The following is a 17,059-nucleotide window of genomic DNA, read 5'->3' on the forward strand; positions in this document are numbered from 1 at the left end:
ACCCTGATGTTTTGTATTTCAGGCAGCATGAAAATGATGACAGGTTCTACTTAGCGCAAGTTAATTGTGAAAACAGTCACCTTATTCATACTTCTTTTTCCCATAGGATGGCATGTGGAAAAAGGAAATCAAAGATCATGTTCTAAAAGTGATTGGTAATAAATGTGTATTAATGAAAGTCCTTAGGGAAGAAAATAGGAAACTGATCGTTGACTTGAAGACTCCTTTTGAAAATAAGATCAGTAGTGACATGCCCTTGTCTCTTCGTGAGGCCCTCGTGTTTTTGGAGTTGGCAAAGTAAGTACTTGAATTAGTCCCTAAGGCAAGAATCACATGTGTCTGGTGTCCGGCTCAGTGAACCCAGCTTTAACACCTTAACGGCAATGGACGTATATTTACATCCCCAATACACATATACACAGCCAGCAAACCATTTAAACACCCCATAATTTTTTGGCACAAAACTGCAGTTGATTGTGTTCAAAAGCTATTCATCATGTTGATATATATGAGAGCATAATGTTGAAGCATATGTCCATGATTGCAGCAATAAAGGATTAGTAAACATTGTAAACACAGTTCACACCAGTAGTGCGTTATTTGCAATTCACAAGACCTCATTTATAAAGCACTATTTCTCTCGGTTGCATTAGCTATTGCACAACTTCTTTATTCCTTTCTGCTGTAAACACAGATAATTGCCCACTGTCCCAATAGCAGCTTCAATATTGCATAGTTAATTCAAACAACGTACATTGATGTTAGTGGATATTGTTTTTAAACAACACTCATATATATATACTGCAGCAAGAATTGTTAGTCCAGGTTAGTATCAACACAATTCACACTAGTGATGCGTAATTTGCAGATCACTTATTCCACAGTATCTCCCCATAACTCCATTTATGGGACAAAATATAGCTTTATTAAATCTAACTATTGCACAATTTCCTTAGGATCTCTCATCTGTATACATTGATGATTGCACAAAGTCCCATTAACAGCTTCAGTATTGCACGTAGTCACAGCAGCAGCTAATAATGCTAAGTGCCTTATGCAGTACCTGATTACACTGAATAAATATATATATCTTTATTCACACTTTGCTGTACCATGTGACTAAATATATATATATATATATATATATATATATATATATATATATATATATATATATATATATATATATATATAAAACTCAACGTGTGTGTGTATGTATGTGTGTATGTTCCAGCATCACGTCCAAACAGCTAAAGATATTAACAGGAAACTTGGCACACATGTTACTTATATGTCAACAACAAACATAGGATAGGTGATTTAACCCTTACTCACCCCCATTTGCCAGGGGCGGGTTTTTTTTGTCTAAAGTCCTATACAAGTCTATGGGAAATATATGTTACTGCATAACTTCCAAACGGCTGGAGATATTTCGATAATACTTGGTCACATGTTACTTATATATCCACTTGAAATATAGGATAGTTAATTTAACCCTTAACTACCCCTATTTGTGATGGTCGGGGTTTTTGTTTAAAGTCCCACGCAAATCAATGGGAAATGTATGTTCCCACATAACTTCTGTACAGCTGGAGATATTTCAATAACTAGTACACATTACAGGTCGGGATAGGAGGTCGACATAGGAGGTCGACATAGGAGGTCTGGATAGGAGGACGGGAGAGGAGGTCAAGATAGGAGGACAGGATATGATTACAGGATAGGAGGTCGGGATATGATGACAGGATAGGAGGTCGGGATATGAAGTCAAAAGCTTCCTCCTTTGTTTATTTTCCTCCCCAACAAGGATTAGGAAGGAAAAACCGGGCAACGCCGGGTACTCAGCTAGTTCCTAAATAAACATGTGGTTCCATTCATATTGTACCGGTGGTCTATATTATACTGGTGGCCAGTGCGTTTCTTGTGCTTGTCAATCTACAGGGACCTTGTTGGTATGTTCTGTTAGCTGTCGTAATCCATTGTTAGCCGGGAGCTTAATCCATTGTTAGCCTTGTCACATATTACATAAATTAACTACCTCCCTGTGCTGCAATTGTGTTATTCGGAGATACTCCCCTGTCCACCATGTCACAGTACCCCCTTTCATAGAGGGAGTAATTGTGCTGTACAGAGGTAATCATTATCTCCCCCCACCTCCCCATCTTAATCCCATCATGCCATTATTCCCCCCTCCCTCTGATTTCCTTTTGCCATTATCTGATTATGGCAAAAGGGGATCAGAGGGAAGGGAGAATAATTGCACAAGGGGATTAAGTATCGGATTAGAAAGGTAAGAACACGCCATTGTGAGATTAAGTACTTTTTATGACCTATTTTGTCCGCGAGTACCCCTCGCGCGTAAGTGCCACACGAACTTACGCGCGAGAGGTACTCGTGGACATACTTTCACCCTTTGGGGGTACAATGGCGAAAAAAGGTTGAGAACCACTGTACTACAGCATCATCAGCGGTCACATTGCCCCCTTCCAAAGGTGGAGTGACTGCTGTACAGAGGCCCTTTCTATAGTACATTTCATTATTCTAATAAGACAGGTTTCTCTATCGGCTCCATTGGGGGAGACAGACAATGGGTGTATGCTGCTGTCACTAGGAGGCTTGACACCATGGCAACAAGAAAAGTCGGCTCCTCCCAGCAGGGTATACCCACCCACAGGCACCTGAGGTAATCAGTTTTAGCTTAGTGTCTTAAGGAGGTGGACATGGTCTGGAGTTCTCCCCAGACCAGGTCTCATATTTTTTATTTTCCTAGGATTAGGAGACGTGTTAGTTTTTTTTTTATTCCTTTTTCTTTCCTGTTTTCAGGACTCGGGAACTGCGGCTCACTGTTTCCCCATTGCGATTGAGGGGGCACAGACATCGCGTTTATGTACTGTTAACCCCCTCTCGCCAACGGTCAGCGCCTGGGGTTGTACCTCATGGGTCCGGGTCCCACTACCTCCCTGCTCGCCCCGCTCGCACATGGTAGCCCGGCATGATGCAGGTGACAAAAGCTGGCTGAAGACTTCATTGGGAAGACTTCATGAGGTAAGTTCTTCTGACTAAGGTGAGTATTTTCCCCTTGTTTTCTTTAGGGAGGACTTTCAACATCTGGAGACCCCCGGTTTATGGCCCACTCTTCTATATGGGCCTTTATTGGGGGTTCTTTATTATATCTGGGGCTGAGCAGGCACATGTATGTTTCAGTTTATCGTGTGTGTGTGGTGTTTCACAGTATGTTTTTCACATATCTTTCTTTATGGGCGCTCGGCGCCGTTCTTACTTTCGTTTTGGCAGCGTGGCTGCCGACAGTGTCTCGCCCAGGCTGTATATTACTTCGGCGGCCCAGTGCGTGTTGGCTCCGCCCACCCAGGGCCTCCGAAGCCTGCATAAGGGCGCGAACTGCACCCCAATGAGCGCACGCATAGGGGGTTATTCCAGGGCCAATCACAGAGCCCTTGTGTTTAGCACAGCCCCCTCTTCTTCATCAGTCGCAGTTCTCAATGGGCAAAAATGCTACTCACAGCAGCTGCCTTAGGGACAGAATAGGGAGATGTGGTCCATGCCCAGAATTGTTCCTCTCTCCCAACAGATAACAAGCCCTTAGTTACTTATTACACTTGTAATGCTGTAACTTAAAAATTTCTGGTTCTACTGAACCCTCTTTGTTCTGCCTGCACCACTGCTCCCCCAGACCCCCCTGCTATTTCTACCTCGGATGCTCTTCCAGACCCGGTGGGTTCGGCCGCCCCTCCACCCTGGGTTTTCCTCCCTCTCCCAGTCTATATCCGACTTGGCTCAGGTCTCCCGTTCTGCGTTGACTGCCTTGGAGAGGTACTCCCTACACCGGCCCGGCAGGCACGGGCGCTCCCCTCACAGGCATCGCCCCGTTACTCCAGCTTGTAGCAAGCGTCACTCCCCTAGAGGATTCTCCCATGGTCGCCGCTCTGGTTCTCCAGACCAGCGTACCTCTCTCTCTCTCTCTGTCTCTCTCCCCCCCCGGAGAACTTGTGGATGAAGTTTCCGCTTGGGACTCTGGTTCACCAGCAGACAAGAAAAGGACCGCACGGATATGTCGGACATAACAGACACCGTCCATCTAGAGGACCTAGGAACTTTGGACGTGGCTCCAGAAGTTTCCTTTCATCGTGCCCAACCTCCAGGGCTGCCTCACCTCGTTCCCATTTACCCGGAGAACTTGTGGATGAGGTTTCGCCCATAAAAGACACCTTCCAGCTAAAGGGCCCAGGAACTTCGGACGTGGTCCAGAAGTTTCCTCTCATCGTGCCCGACCTCTTCCAGGGCTGCCTCACCTCGTTCCCATTCACCTGGAGAACTTGTGGATGAGGTTTCTGATTCGGCCTCCGACTCAAAGGAACGCACGCATGCCTGATGTGGTCTACTCATTGGTTTCGGCCATAAGAGACACTTTCCATCTAAAGGACCCAGGAACTTCGGACGTGGCTCTAGAAGTCTCCTTTTTTCGTGCCCGACCGGCACCCAAGACCTTCAGCTCTCACGCTGAATTTTTCCGCCCTGCTGGTATCCGCCTGGAGGCACCCTGACAAGAAGTTTCAGGAAACGAAGAAGGTTCAAGCGTGGTATCCCTTCGCCAAGGACCTCATTACTCGGTGGACCTCCTCTCCAACTGTGGATCTGCCAGTCTCCCGCCTCTCTAAGGCGCCTACCTGGCCGTTGGCTGATGCAGCTGCCTTCAAGGATCCAGCGGACATGAAGGTGGAGACTTTGGCAAACTTTGCCTTTGAGACTGCAGGATCTTCCTGCTTTTGCTTCGGCCTGGGTGTCAAGGGCCCTTTCAGTATGGTCTCCCATCTCCGCCAGGGTAGTCTTCAAGAGCCCTCTGGAGGATTTATTTAATCTAGCTCTCCGATGCTTCGCAGCTGTAGATTTTCTGTGTTCTGCTTCCATGTGCAGCCACTGTGCTGCCTTTGCCACAAGCTACCTGGTAGCCACCGTCCCTCCATGTGGCTTAAAGCCTGGAATGTGGACGCCGCCTTCAGGAAGTGAGGCGACAGGCAGAAAAGAGTTCTTTATTACGTCTGGATAAGACTCACAGAACTGCCTTTCCGTCGTAAGTCCTCCTTCGGGTTCTGCGGACCTTTGGTGCCACCAAAGGGGGTATCAACAAAAGGGTCCAGCCGGGCACCTTTACGGGAAGAGGGCTCCCTCCTTCCAGACCTGTCCCTCCCGGAGGTCGGCTATCCATTCCGGCCGTTTTGCGGCCCCATCAGGCACCTGTAGGCCTTCCTCTGTCTGAAGGGTCGCCCCCACCCGCCGACCTTTCTCGGGTGGTTGGTCGCCTCTTACTCTTCTGGGATGCCTGGACCACGCACATTCAAGATCCAGCTCCTTTTTTATCCAGGGAGTAATTGTCCCAGTTCCTTCAGGGGTTTTCAAGGTTTATTCTAACCTCTTTGTGGTCCCCAAGAAAGGCGTTTCTGTTCGCCCAATCTTGGTTCTCGAGTATCTCAGCCAGGATCTTCTGCTTTCCCATCCCGAATGGAGTCTCTCCGTTCGGTGTTGGCGTCCTTGGTTCATGGGAAATTTTTGTTCCTCGGTGGACATCAAGGATGCCTGCCTCCACATCTCATTGTTCCGGTCATCAGCGGTACCTCCGCTTTGCAGTTCCGGACGGTCATTTTCTATTGTGGCTCTCCAGTTCAGTCTGACCACTTCTCCGCGGACCTTTACCAAAGTCCTGGCGCCTGTGATAGCCCTTTTACGGACATCAGTTGTTTCCGTGATTCCTTACTTGGACGACCTCCTGATCAGAGCTCCAGCCAGGGCCCAGATCCTGGAGAGTCTTAGTCTCAACCTCCAGACCTTGTCTCCCTTCGGTTGGATGGTCAGTCGGGGCAAGTCCAACCCCTCTCCTGGGGCTCCAGTTCGACGCGGCCTCTGTCCGCTTCGACTCAGCCGACCAATCGACTGACTCTCTTATCAAGAGTCCGATGACTTCAGCACCCTGCTCCAGTTTCCATTTGCTTTTGCATGGATGTCCTGGGTTGTTAAGCGGCGGCCGTGGAGGCCATGCCATTTGCCCAGTCTCATCACCGACCTCTTCAACTGGTGATTCTCTTCCGGTGGGACAGGTCTCCATTGTCTCTCGACCGCAAGATCGTTCTCTCTCGACAGTCTTGTCGGTCCCTTCTATGGTGGCTTTGTTTCCCCCCTGCTTTTTCGGGGGCGCTCCTCCCTGCCAGTCTGTCGGGCTGGGGAGGTGTTTTCAAGGACCGGCCGGTCTGGGGCCTTGGTCCCTCGAGAAGCCCTTTTCTCCTCCAACATGTTGGGGCATAGGGCAATCCTTTCTTTGCTTGCTTCTTGGGAAATTCCCTTCTGGGCGGAACTCAGGTTTCCGGCCATCTCAGCGCTCTTCATTCCGGGCGTCTCTGGGATGTGGGCTTTCTCAGCCGGTCCTCAGCCTTCTAAGGCTAGTGGTCCCTACATCCGGAGGTGTTTGCAGTGATCTGCAACCTCTGGGGCGCTCCAGGCGTGGACCTCTGCACGTCCCACCACAACCAAGCGTTCCACTCTCTCTTGGTCGGGCTTTTCCCTACCTTATCTGTTTATTGGTCGGGCTTTGCCCTACCTTATCTGTTCCCTCCCCTTCCTCTCTTTCCGGGGTCCTGAGGAAACTCACAGCAGAAGGCGTTCCCGCCATTCTCGTGGCCCAGACTGGCCCCGGCGGGCGTGAACTACTTACCTCTGCACCTTCCCTATCGTCCAGACCTCCTATATCAGGTCTACTGGGCCACCCCTATTTGCCGTCTCTGCTTTTGACGGCGTGGCGGTTGAGACAGCGGTTCTGAGGACCCGCGGTTTCTTTTCCCAAGTGGTTCGCACCATGCTGAGGGCTCACAAGCATTCCTCTGCAAAGATTTGCCACCATACCTGGCGGTCTTATTTCTGTTGGTGTGAAACTCGGCCTTTTTCTCCGGTCGTAGTTGGCTTTCAGCTCCCTTAGGGGGTGAAAGGTTCGGCCGTTTCCATTCTTTTTCAAAGTTCTCTGGCGTTCAATTATCATGTCCGAACCTAGTTCAGGGAGTGGCACAAGCTGCCCCTCCTTATCAGTCCCCTTTTTTCCCTTGGGACTTGCACTTGGTCTTAGATGCCCTGCAAGGCCCCCCTTTTGAACCTCGCAGGGACCTTTCTCTTCGCCTCCTTCCCCGGAAGGTGGCGTTCCTTATTGCTCTTCCCTCTGTTTGGAGGGTGTCAGAGCTGGCAGCTCTCTCCTGACCTTCTCCCTTCCTGGTTGTATACCAGGACAAGTTGTTTTGTTTTTCGTCCAGATCCATCCTTCATACGTGATATGGTTTTGGCTTTGTCATCTCAATGAGAAAATCGTCCTTTCGTCCGGCCCCTTCTCATCCCTGGAAGCGTTTGTTCCACAACCTGTTATGGTCGTTGGACAAGACAACCATTTTGGGAGCTTACCGCTGCAAGGGGAAGATCCCACCCTTCAGGGTTTTGGCTCATTCCACCCATTTTTCGGGGCATCCTGAGCGCTCCGCTACGGGGCTTCGGCCTTGCAGTTCTGTAAGGCGTCCGCGTGGTCGTCTTTGCACTCTTTCTTAAGGTGCTACCAGATTCATACCTTCGCATCAGTTGATGCTAATCAGGGCTGTAAGATGTTGTAGACGGCGGTGGTCCAACCGTCCACCTGTCTGATTCCTTACCAACCCAAGGGACGGCTTTGGTACGTCCCATGGTCTGTGTCCCCAATGGAGCCGATAGAGAAAAGGAGATTTTTTATGCTTACCCTAAAATCTCTCTCTTGAAGGATCCATTGGGGGACACAGCTCCCACCCTTTTTCTGGTGTTTCTATTTCAGTTATCTGTCCAAAGGTGTGTTCAGTTGCCTTTTCTTCTGATTGCTCGGACAGTTTGTGGTTTTCTCTTGACCTGTCAGTCTTCTCCTATTTCTCTGGGACTAAAACTGATTACCTCAGGTGCCTGTGGGCGGGTATACCCTGCTGGGAGGAGCCGACTTTTCTTGTTGCCATAGTGTCAAGCCTCCTAGTGACAGCAGCATACACCGATGGTCTGTGTCCCCCAATGGATCCTTCGAGAAAGAGATTTTACGGTAAGCATAAAAAAATCTCCTTTTTCTTGGGCTCCCATTTTGTCTTGCCGGTCATTTTCCACACTTCGTGTCAGTCTCAGCTGTAAACACAAGCCAAGCTAGTTGGGATCAACATCCTGCTCCCCTTAGTGGTACAAGCCTACTGGCTCTTTGGGGTTCAGTGATGGAAGTCTTCTAATTCTATACTAGTATCCCTTTTTCCTCTGGCTTGTTCCCTGGCCACTCTTGACTGTTTCTTGAGATCACACCTATTGATAAAGGGGTCTCCCCGAAACGCATCTAGAAATCCACCCTGCCATACCGACCACCTATAGGATCCATCTCCAGCTATCTCCAGCCACCCAGACTATCAACAGCTGGAAACCCCCTCAATCAGGGACCACTGCTTTGAAACTAACTGGGACGTTCGCTCTCTGCCACGAGAACGCTGCCCACATACAAGGTTTGGATCACCATTGCCTGCACACTCACCCAGCTGCTTGCCACAGTATCCTCCGTATAGCAGGACCTCCTTTGTGTCCCCACATCCCACCGGAGAAACCCCGAGGATCAACCACAGAGACGCACTGAGCCGGCCGCCGAGCTGAGCCAGTCTGTGTCACGGAGCCCAGCACACCAGGGGCTGCCACCCGGGGATTCCTTCAGGACGGAGCGGGGAGCGGTGCAGAAGGACAAACTACTTTTATTTCACTGTTGTAATCTGTGTCCAAAACTTGTTACTATTGGTTATCACAAAGACTTGCTACAATTTATTTAACATCATCTACAAAGACTTGCTACTGTTTGACATCATAGAGAACCTACTATATCTTAAAACTGGCTGATACACGACCAGCTTCAGAATAATCCATTAGGTGGTACTGTATGGACTGTTGTTAATTTTATTTATTATTTAATTTTTATCAATATTGTATCATTATACTGTTTACCAACTAGGGCCCTGCTTGGACTATTTTTCTGCGTACCAGTTCAATAAATATTTGATAAATATCATTTATACAACTAGTCCTGTTCTTATAATTTTTAATTTGTTATTTCACTATCTTTATACACACTAACATTATTTCACTATCCCAATTATCTATACGCATATACTGATTACACATCTCCACATCTGTATACCTAGAGGTCTGTATCCTTTATTTAAATATTTTAGTTTCTTGAGATCAGTCCATATTAATCTTGTCTCCTTACCTCTCCTCCAGGTGAAGTAGGGAGAGGGCACACTGTCAGTCCCTGTGTATCTGGTCACGTTTTGTCAGAGGTGACATGCCTTTGATTTCTGTTTCCCTGGGATGGCCTTTTCTTCTAGGGTTCTAACCTGAAATTCCTTCAGTGACCTCTGAACTGTTTCTGTGCATCATCATCATTCTGTGCATATCTAGAGATCCAGTCTGTCTTTTCCTCAGGACACAGTAGCCTTTCTAACATTTTTGTCAGGTGCTGCACCTCTCACCTTTTATTTCCCTGCCCAAAATCTCCATTTTCAGTGGAGGTTGGCTATTAGTCTGCACTGGTTTTTCTTAGACAGGACAGATCATGGCCCAAAACCTGTTCAACTGGCTTTCTTTATCGTCCCTTGCACTCCAGGTATCCTTATGCTGCTCCCCAGTCTTACGGTCTTCCTTCTTAAAGTGGACAGCATCAAAGACAGAGTTAATCCTCTGCCTACCATATGCTGTATGACATGACTTTTCTTCTAACTCATAGTTTATCACCCTTGAGCTGTGTAGGCCACCTTGGCTGTCTTGCCTTTTGGGTCTCTGCTTTTCTGTTGGGTGCTCTTGCACCGTTTTTTGTCTTCCACAACCCTTATATGCTTGGGTGTTAGTTTTCTCGCTTAGGTCATTGGGGGACAGAGTTACCACCCAGTTATTTTATTTCTGGATTTTGCTTGGAAGTTTGACAGTGAGCTTGTTTAGCTTAGTGTCCAAAGAAATAATTTTTGCCTTTTCTCTTTCTAGGTGGTGAACACTGTTTCCCCAAACTAAACATGGCAAACAGGGCCGACCTAACAACATAGTTGAGACCCTAGCTCTAGAAATCAAGAGTCACCCGCCAGCCCTTTAGGCATCTAGATGGCTCTGTTGATAGCACTGATGCCTTTTTCACTGTTGGGGTCTTAGATTCAAATCTGACCTAACACAAGAGCTGCATGCAGGTTATGTTTACTGCTGCCTATTATGCTGTGACTGTCTTGCGAGGTGGAAATTATGAGCACCAGGCAGCCGTACGCTAAAATTGTGTAACCTAATTGTGTCATTGCAGAGACCTCACAGCCTAGTCAGTGTACCTAACAGGACTACACACCTCTTGCGAGAATCACCCAGCTGCATGTACTCTTCCATGTGGTGACATAATTGTCATTGCATGGTACTTCTCTGCTTAGCTGGTGCATCTGGATAGATATAAAAGAAAAAACAAGGTGCGCTCCTGGTGCAGGCGGTTTAAGTTAATAACAATGCGCGCCATAAAAATGAGCGGCTTACCAGATGGTGTCATAAGGTCAGCTGATAAAGGAGGGGGAGTGGTCATTATGGACCATGAATATTACGAGCTTGAAGCAAGGAACATACTATCTGATGACTCCTTCTACGAAAGGGTCAGTGAGGACCCCTTTAAAAACATGGTGAACGAATACAACATTATTATAGACATAGGGGTGCAAGAACTCTCCGGATAAAAACGAGCAGAAATATTTACAGTATCAAAACACCAATAGACCATATTTTAACTTCCTCCCAAAAATACACAAATCCATCAATAACCCACCTGGCCGTCCCATCAACTCCAACACGAACTGCCTTGCCAGCCATTTATCACATTACATTGATCTATTTCTCCAGGACTATGTGGTTAAATTACCCAGCTATCTAGGAGACTCAACACAGTTAATAGAAAAACTCATGACCATGGGATGGGAACCAGGCTTATTTCTTATTACATGTGACGTAACATCCCTATATACTAACATTAGTCATGACATTGGGTTAAGATGCGTGAAGGAATTTCCGGAAACTGACTCGGAACTAGCACAGCCACACAAAGACTTCATACTCAGAGGGCTAAGGTTCATTCTGGAAAATTATTTTCTTTATAATGGTGAGACCTATCATCAACGGAAAGGCACCGCAATGGGGTCCAAAGTGGCCACAGCCTATGCCAACCTCTTTATGGGGTTTTTTGAAAAGGAGCATATTACCAATAATTTGGAAGCCTCACCGTATATCCAATTTTTTGGTCGATATATTGATGATATTTTTTCCCTGTTGAAAGACCGAAAGAATCAATTGAGGGATTCCTGGAAAAACTGAATAATAACCTATGGGGCATCAAGTTCACTCTGGAGATGAGCGAGCAGCAAGTAAATTTCCTTGACCTCAGCATCTCCCACAATAAAGAGAATTTAATTACATCTACACACTTAAAGCAGGTGGATGTGAATAGTTATCTTGACTATCACAGCGCCCACTATAAACAGTGGCTGAAGAATGTCCCCTATGGGCAATACAAAAGAGTGCGAAAAAATTGCATGGATGACTGCACCTTCAAAGAACAGGCCAAAATTCTATCTAACCGGTTTAAAGAAAAAAATTATCCGGAGTCCATCATCAAGGATGCATACAAAAAAGTGAAAGATAGAAGCCAGAAGGAGTGTTTAAAACCAGACAAAACAAAAAGTGTGGACATAGATGCCAATGAGAGACAAAAACTAAATTTAATCACCACGTACTGCAACTCGGCCGCAGAAATTAAAAGGATTCTGGGTAGCCATTGGCACATTTTACGAAATGACGACCTACTCAGTTACAAGTTACCTAGTATGCCACAGGTCACATTCAGAAGAGCACCAACACTTCTTGCCCTGAGTATTATTAAACAGCACAAAATTCCCAATACCAATCCCACATTACCACCTGGATCATTTAAATGCAACCATAAAAGATGTTTGTGCTGTAAAGAGATAAATGGGACCAGGGAATTCTGCTCCAACCAGACTGGAGAGAAATTCAATGCAAAGTACAGGCTCACATGCCAGTCCTCCTTTGTGATCTATTTGTTAGATTGCACCTGTGGATTACAATATGTGGGACGGACCATCCAGCCACTGGGGAACCGCCTGAATAAGCAACGGCAAAACATAAGGAATTTTATGCTTCACAGCATATCCAGGCACTGTGCCATTTTACATCCAGGGGGTGAAAATCTCATCTCAGTCATGCCAATCGACCACCTACCCAGCGATGACAATGGGATATGAAGGCTAGTCTTGACATTTCTAATTTTCCTTGGTGTGAGTTCTCCCTTCACATTCTCTTAGTAGGTAACCCCCTGGGGTCCTCTTTGCTATTCAAACGAAGTCTGAATTTGGAGGTTGGTAGTCCTTCGATCCTTGCAGATCCTCCATTAGCAGTTTTGGTTGTTCAGCTTCTTCGAGGTTTCCCTTTTTTTTCCCCGTTTTCAGCCGATCCATTTATCATCACAGATGGCATCCTCCATCCTCTCGTGCAGAGTTGCGTTGCCCACTTAAACATTATTTTGTTGGACTTCCGCTCCTTAGGTTTGTGTATCTCTTTCTGGTCTTCACTCAATTTTTTTTTTCCTGTCGTAGTGTTCTGATTCAAGCAGTAGCCTGGACCAGCTGTGCATTGTTTTATTGTTCCCTCCCCTAGGGACTGCTTTAGGTTATCCTATGCCCATCTATGTCCCCCCAATGACACGAGCGAGAAAACAGCATTTTGTACGTACTCCCCATATAATCCTTTTTTTCGTCAAGTTCATTGAAGCAAGCGGCACCCAGTTATTTTGTTTCAAGGTGATTGCTATATATTTTTTGTGGCTTTGCATGTCTCTTCTGGTTTTTCAGGCTAACATCTGTTGGCTTCTTCTTTTATTCCTACTGCTTCTGCACAAATTAATTAGCACAAAGTCTGCAGAAGGGGCGTAGCCTGTGTGAGAAGAGCCTGTGTGTAGTGTCGCCTGCTAGTGGCAGCAGCTTGTAACCATCATTCATGCATCCAGAAGAAGTGTGCAAGAGATTGCATGGAGCCAGATGCATGTGTATGGAAAGGGGCACGAGAGAGAGAGAGATGGAGGCAAAGAAGACAACCTTGCAGGAGGATGTTGACATCCATTTCTACTAGCTGAAACAGGCACTGACTGGCAATCTGGAAGAAAGAGCACATCATTGTGACATTTTAAGGGTCTTTTCGCACGTACAGTATTCTGCGCAGATTTGATGTGCAGGATTTTCTGCTGCAGATTTCAATATAAACTGAACACAGCTTGAAATCCTGCACATCAAATCTGCACAGAATAACTGTATGTGTGAATAGACCCTAAACCAGCAATGTGCTTCTTATATGTAGCCTCCTGCCAGCAGAGGACTTATTGTAGAAGATGAAAATGAAGAGGTGGGGATGGGAAGAATGAATCCGACTATGACTAGTGGTTGGTTGACTGTTGTAAATGCAGTGAGAGTGGGAAGTAGTCACTTGAGTGAGTTGTGTGGACCCAGCTCCACAGTATGTTTAGAAGCATTGGTCTAGAACTGTTTCTAACCTTATTAAAAATTTTCAGGTTTCCCTCAAATGGTTCTGGCAACACAGGGATCAATCATTACATTGATCCAATATTACCCAAGAACATGACCAAAACGACAGTCATTGTTTGCCATATGAATGATCCATCAGATTTCTATATCCAGTTGGTAAGTTTAGTAAATAATGTATGTAAATCATCTTAAAATATTAAATACATTGGCCCTTATTTACTAAGAGTGGAGTGTAGGTTTCTTTGTGGGTTTTAATTCCCAACAATTTATTTTCCACGGTATTTACTAAGGTTTCCCTACATTTTCCACTTTCCCTACATTTTGCTTTTTTTTTTTTACACATGCTCTGATCTGTCTGGTTTTCCTCAGCTCAAATCCACCACATTTTATGTGGAAACCTTAGTAAATATGTAGTTTTTTGGTGTAAATGTCGGGAAACACACCCCTTTCCCGGCGGCCACACCCATTTTCAGGTTTTCTTAGCAAAATGGAGAGTTAGTCGGGGTTTTTTCAATTCTAGCGCAAAATCTGGCGCTGACAGAACCTGGCGCACAACCCGGCAAAACATGTCGGGTTTGCAATAGTAAATGAGGGCCATTGAATTTTTGCTTTAAGCATGACATTTACGTAAACTTTGGACATATCACACAGGCATGTGGAAAGTTAAGCTCAGTCAGGTTTCAGTGTGAAGACCCCACTTCCCCATCGTTAGATATAGCTGGTAAAGTGTGCGGCTCTTCTCTTTACTCCCCTGCTCTCTGCTCAATCTGACTGGTTGCAGGTGATGGGTTCCATAGACTTTTATGTTAGTTAGTCTCCTGCAATTATTTAGATTGAGTACATAGTCTGGTAGTGAAGTGCACAGCCACAGTGCAGTTGATCTAATCGTTTGACATATCTGTGTGACGTGTTGTAAGTTTATTTAAATGTCAGTAACCCTTTAAAGGCAATACATTTGTGTAAATGCATAGGTCTTGGTTAAATATATTGCTCAGTTTCTCTTCTACTTTCTACTGCAGTGTCCCATTCAGAGCAAAATCCAACTGAAAATCTGCCTTAAATGGTCTGTTTTCAGCCTTTATGTCTCCACTACTGAATGAACTTCTAAGTCAGTGTTTCCCAACCAGTGTGCCTCCAGCTGTTGCAAAACTACAACTCCCAGCATGCCCGGACAGCCAACGGCTGTCCGGGCATGCTGGGAGCTGTAGTTTTGCAACAGCTGGAGGCACACGGGTTGGGAAACACTTTTTTATACTTTTGACCACTAGGGGTCTCTCTTCTATGCCTGGTCTGCAGGCAGCTTCCTATGCTTTTCATAGTAAGTGTACAGCTTTTAGGACTAATGCTGAAAGGGCTCTGGTCCTTCCACAGGAAGTTCAGTACTCTCAGCTCAGGACTCGCTCCCATCCTGGAGCAGCACTGTGAGCTACAAGCCTACAAGGCTGTCTGGGCATGCTAGGAGTTGTAGTTTTGCAACAGCTGAATGTACCCTGGTTGGGAAACACTGCTGCAGAGGGAGAGCAGCATACAGGAAGACTAGCAGAAGCAGAGTCCCGGCCAGGCTTCATGTGACATCATGCCTGCCGGGACCCGCCACCTTCCACCCCTCAGAAAGCCAGTGCTCCTGAGCTAATGAAGAGGGATAAAAAAAAGGTATTTCCACAGCGTTTTAAACCTCAATAAACACAGGGATAGGCATAGTTAGAGTAAGGGGCAGATGGGGAGGGGGATCAGGGAAAGTTTAGTTGATGACAGGTACTCTTTAACGCTGGTTGCTATACAGGGTCATTATTAATGATCCGGTACAGAAACCAGCGTAAATTTGATACTGCTGCATGGGTAACTGTCTGAACTATTAAAATAAAATGTTAATGATTTACTAACATTTAATTTTAAAAGTTCAGACAATTAATATATTAATTTTTGTTTACGATTTTTGTATAGGAAAAGGTGGAGCTAATTTTTATTGGGGGTCGATTTATTTACATTTAATTTGTTTTTACTTTACACTTTTTCTATAGCACTCCTATACACGTGGGGGTATTTGCAGACTGCAGAGCATTGCACCCGACCCATGTCTGTAGTACAGACACTAGGATCCAATGCTCTGCACCCCACCATGTGTATATGTTCTACATAAACACTGTTTTACCCATGGGGGTATGTGCAGAGTATTGCACCTTTGTGTCTGTACTACAGACATAAGGGTGGAATGCTCTGCACAAACCCCCATGGGTAAAGCGGTGTGCACTGCTTGCCGATATACACATAGGGCTATATGCAGAGCTTTGCACCCTTGTGTCAGGAGTACAGACACAAGGGTGCAATGCTCTGCACACACTGTAATACACATAGGGGTATATGCAGAGCATTACACCCATGTGTTTGTAGTACAGACACTAGGATGCAATGCTCTGCACATACTACAATGTGTATAGCAGTGTGCATGTAGTGCACACACTACTATACACATGGGGGTATGTGCAGAGAATTGCATCCTAGTGTCTTTAGATGACACTAGGGTGCAATGCACTGCAGATACCCCCCATGTATGTGTTAATAAGCAATGCAGCAGTAACAGGGGCACGGCGCATTAAACTGCAGGAAACTGTCCTACCGGCGGCAGTAGTACGGAGTCCTCCACGGCAGGCTGAGGCTCCAAAAGTGTAGAGCGTCCACAAGTGGCGGGGGAGGGGAGGAGTTCAGAGAAGCAGCCGCACATGTGATTGGTGAGCAGTGGGTAGCGGAGGGTGGGACAGGGACTAGACTAACTTAACAGTGGCTGCGGCGGTGCGGACTAGCGTCTGACCGCGTGCCTGCAGCAGTGTTATCACAGCTGGAACCCAGAACGAATCGGCCGATTATTCGATAACTGGATTAGTCGACAACGAATCCAGTTATCGAATTTTATCGATAACGTTGATTAATCATTGCAGCCCTTGTTCTAAGTAGCTGTATGGCCACATAAGAGTTAATATTTGATCTAGTCATAAATAAGCTAAACATTCATTCCGGATAGGAGAGATAAAGGATTGAAACAGACCAGTAAAGGCAGCTTTAGGGTGCGTTCACACTATGTAATTCCTGTGGAATTACGTGCGGTGAACTCTTACATCAGTGTGAATGGGTTTCTGCGAGACCCGTTCACACAGCAATTTCAGCGCCAAAAAATGTTGCCGCTGAAATTGTTCCGCACAGAAAATGAACATATTCGTTCTTTGTGCGGAATTCCTCGAGCACTGCATAGCCGTCAATGGTGACTGCGCAGTGCCTCGGGGTCATCCACGAGCGGAGATTCAGCGTTCATTTGGCACTCTGAACGCACCCTTAGGCAGTATATGAAAACAAAGAGGCTGTAGAAGAACAACTGAGCAAAAAAAGTTTCTTTGTACCATAAAAAGTGC

The 17,059-nt window shown here is 46.1% G+C and overlaps 1 protein-coding gene across 1 annotated transcript in view; it reads left to right on the forward strand.

The window, feature by feature from the left end:
- RNF17 (ring finger protein 17) overlaps window positions 1-17,059 on the forward strand; it is a 183,214-nt gene that overhangs the window by 89,107 nt on the left and 77,048 nt on the right. The window contains exons 18-19 of the mRNA XM_056560060.1: window positions 107-297; window positions 13,682-13,811. Coding sequence (XP_056416035.1) covers window positions 107-297; window positions 13,682-13,811 — 321 coding nt within the window. The remainder of the gene's footprint in view (window positions 1-106; window positions 298-13,681; window positions 13,812-17,059) is intronic.

This window comes from Hyla sarda, chromosome 2, assembly GCF_029499605.1.
Source record: "Hyla sarda isolate aHylSar1 chromosome 2, aHylSar1.hap1, whole genome shotgun sequence".
NCBI classification, from domain to species: domain Eukaryota; kingdom Metazoa; phylum Chordata; class Amphibia; order Anura; family Hylidae; genus Hyla; species Hyla sarda.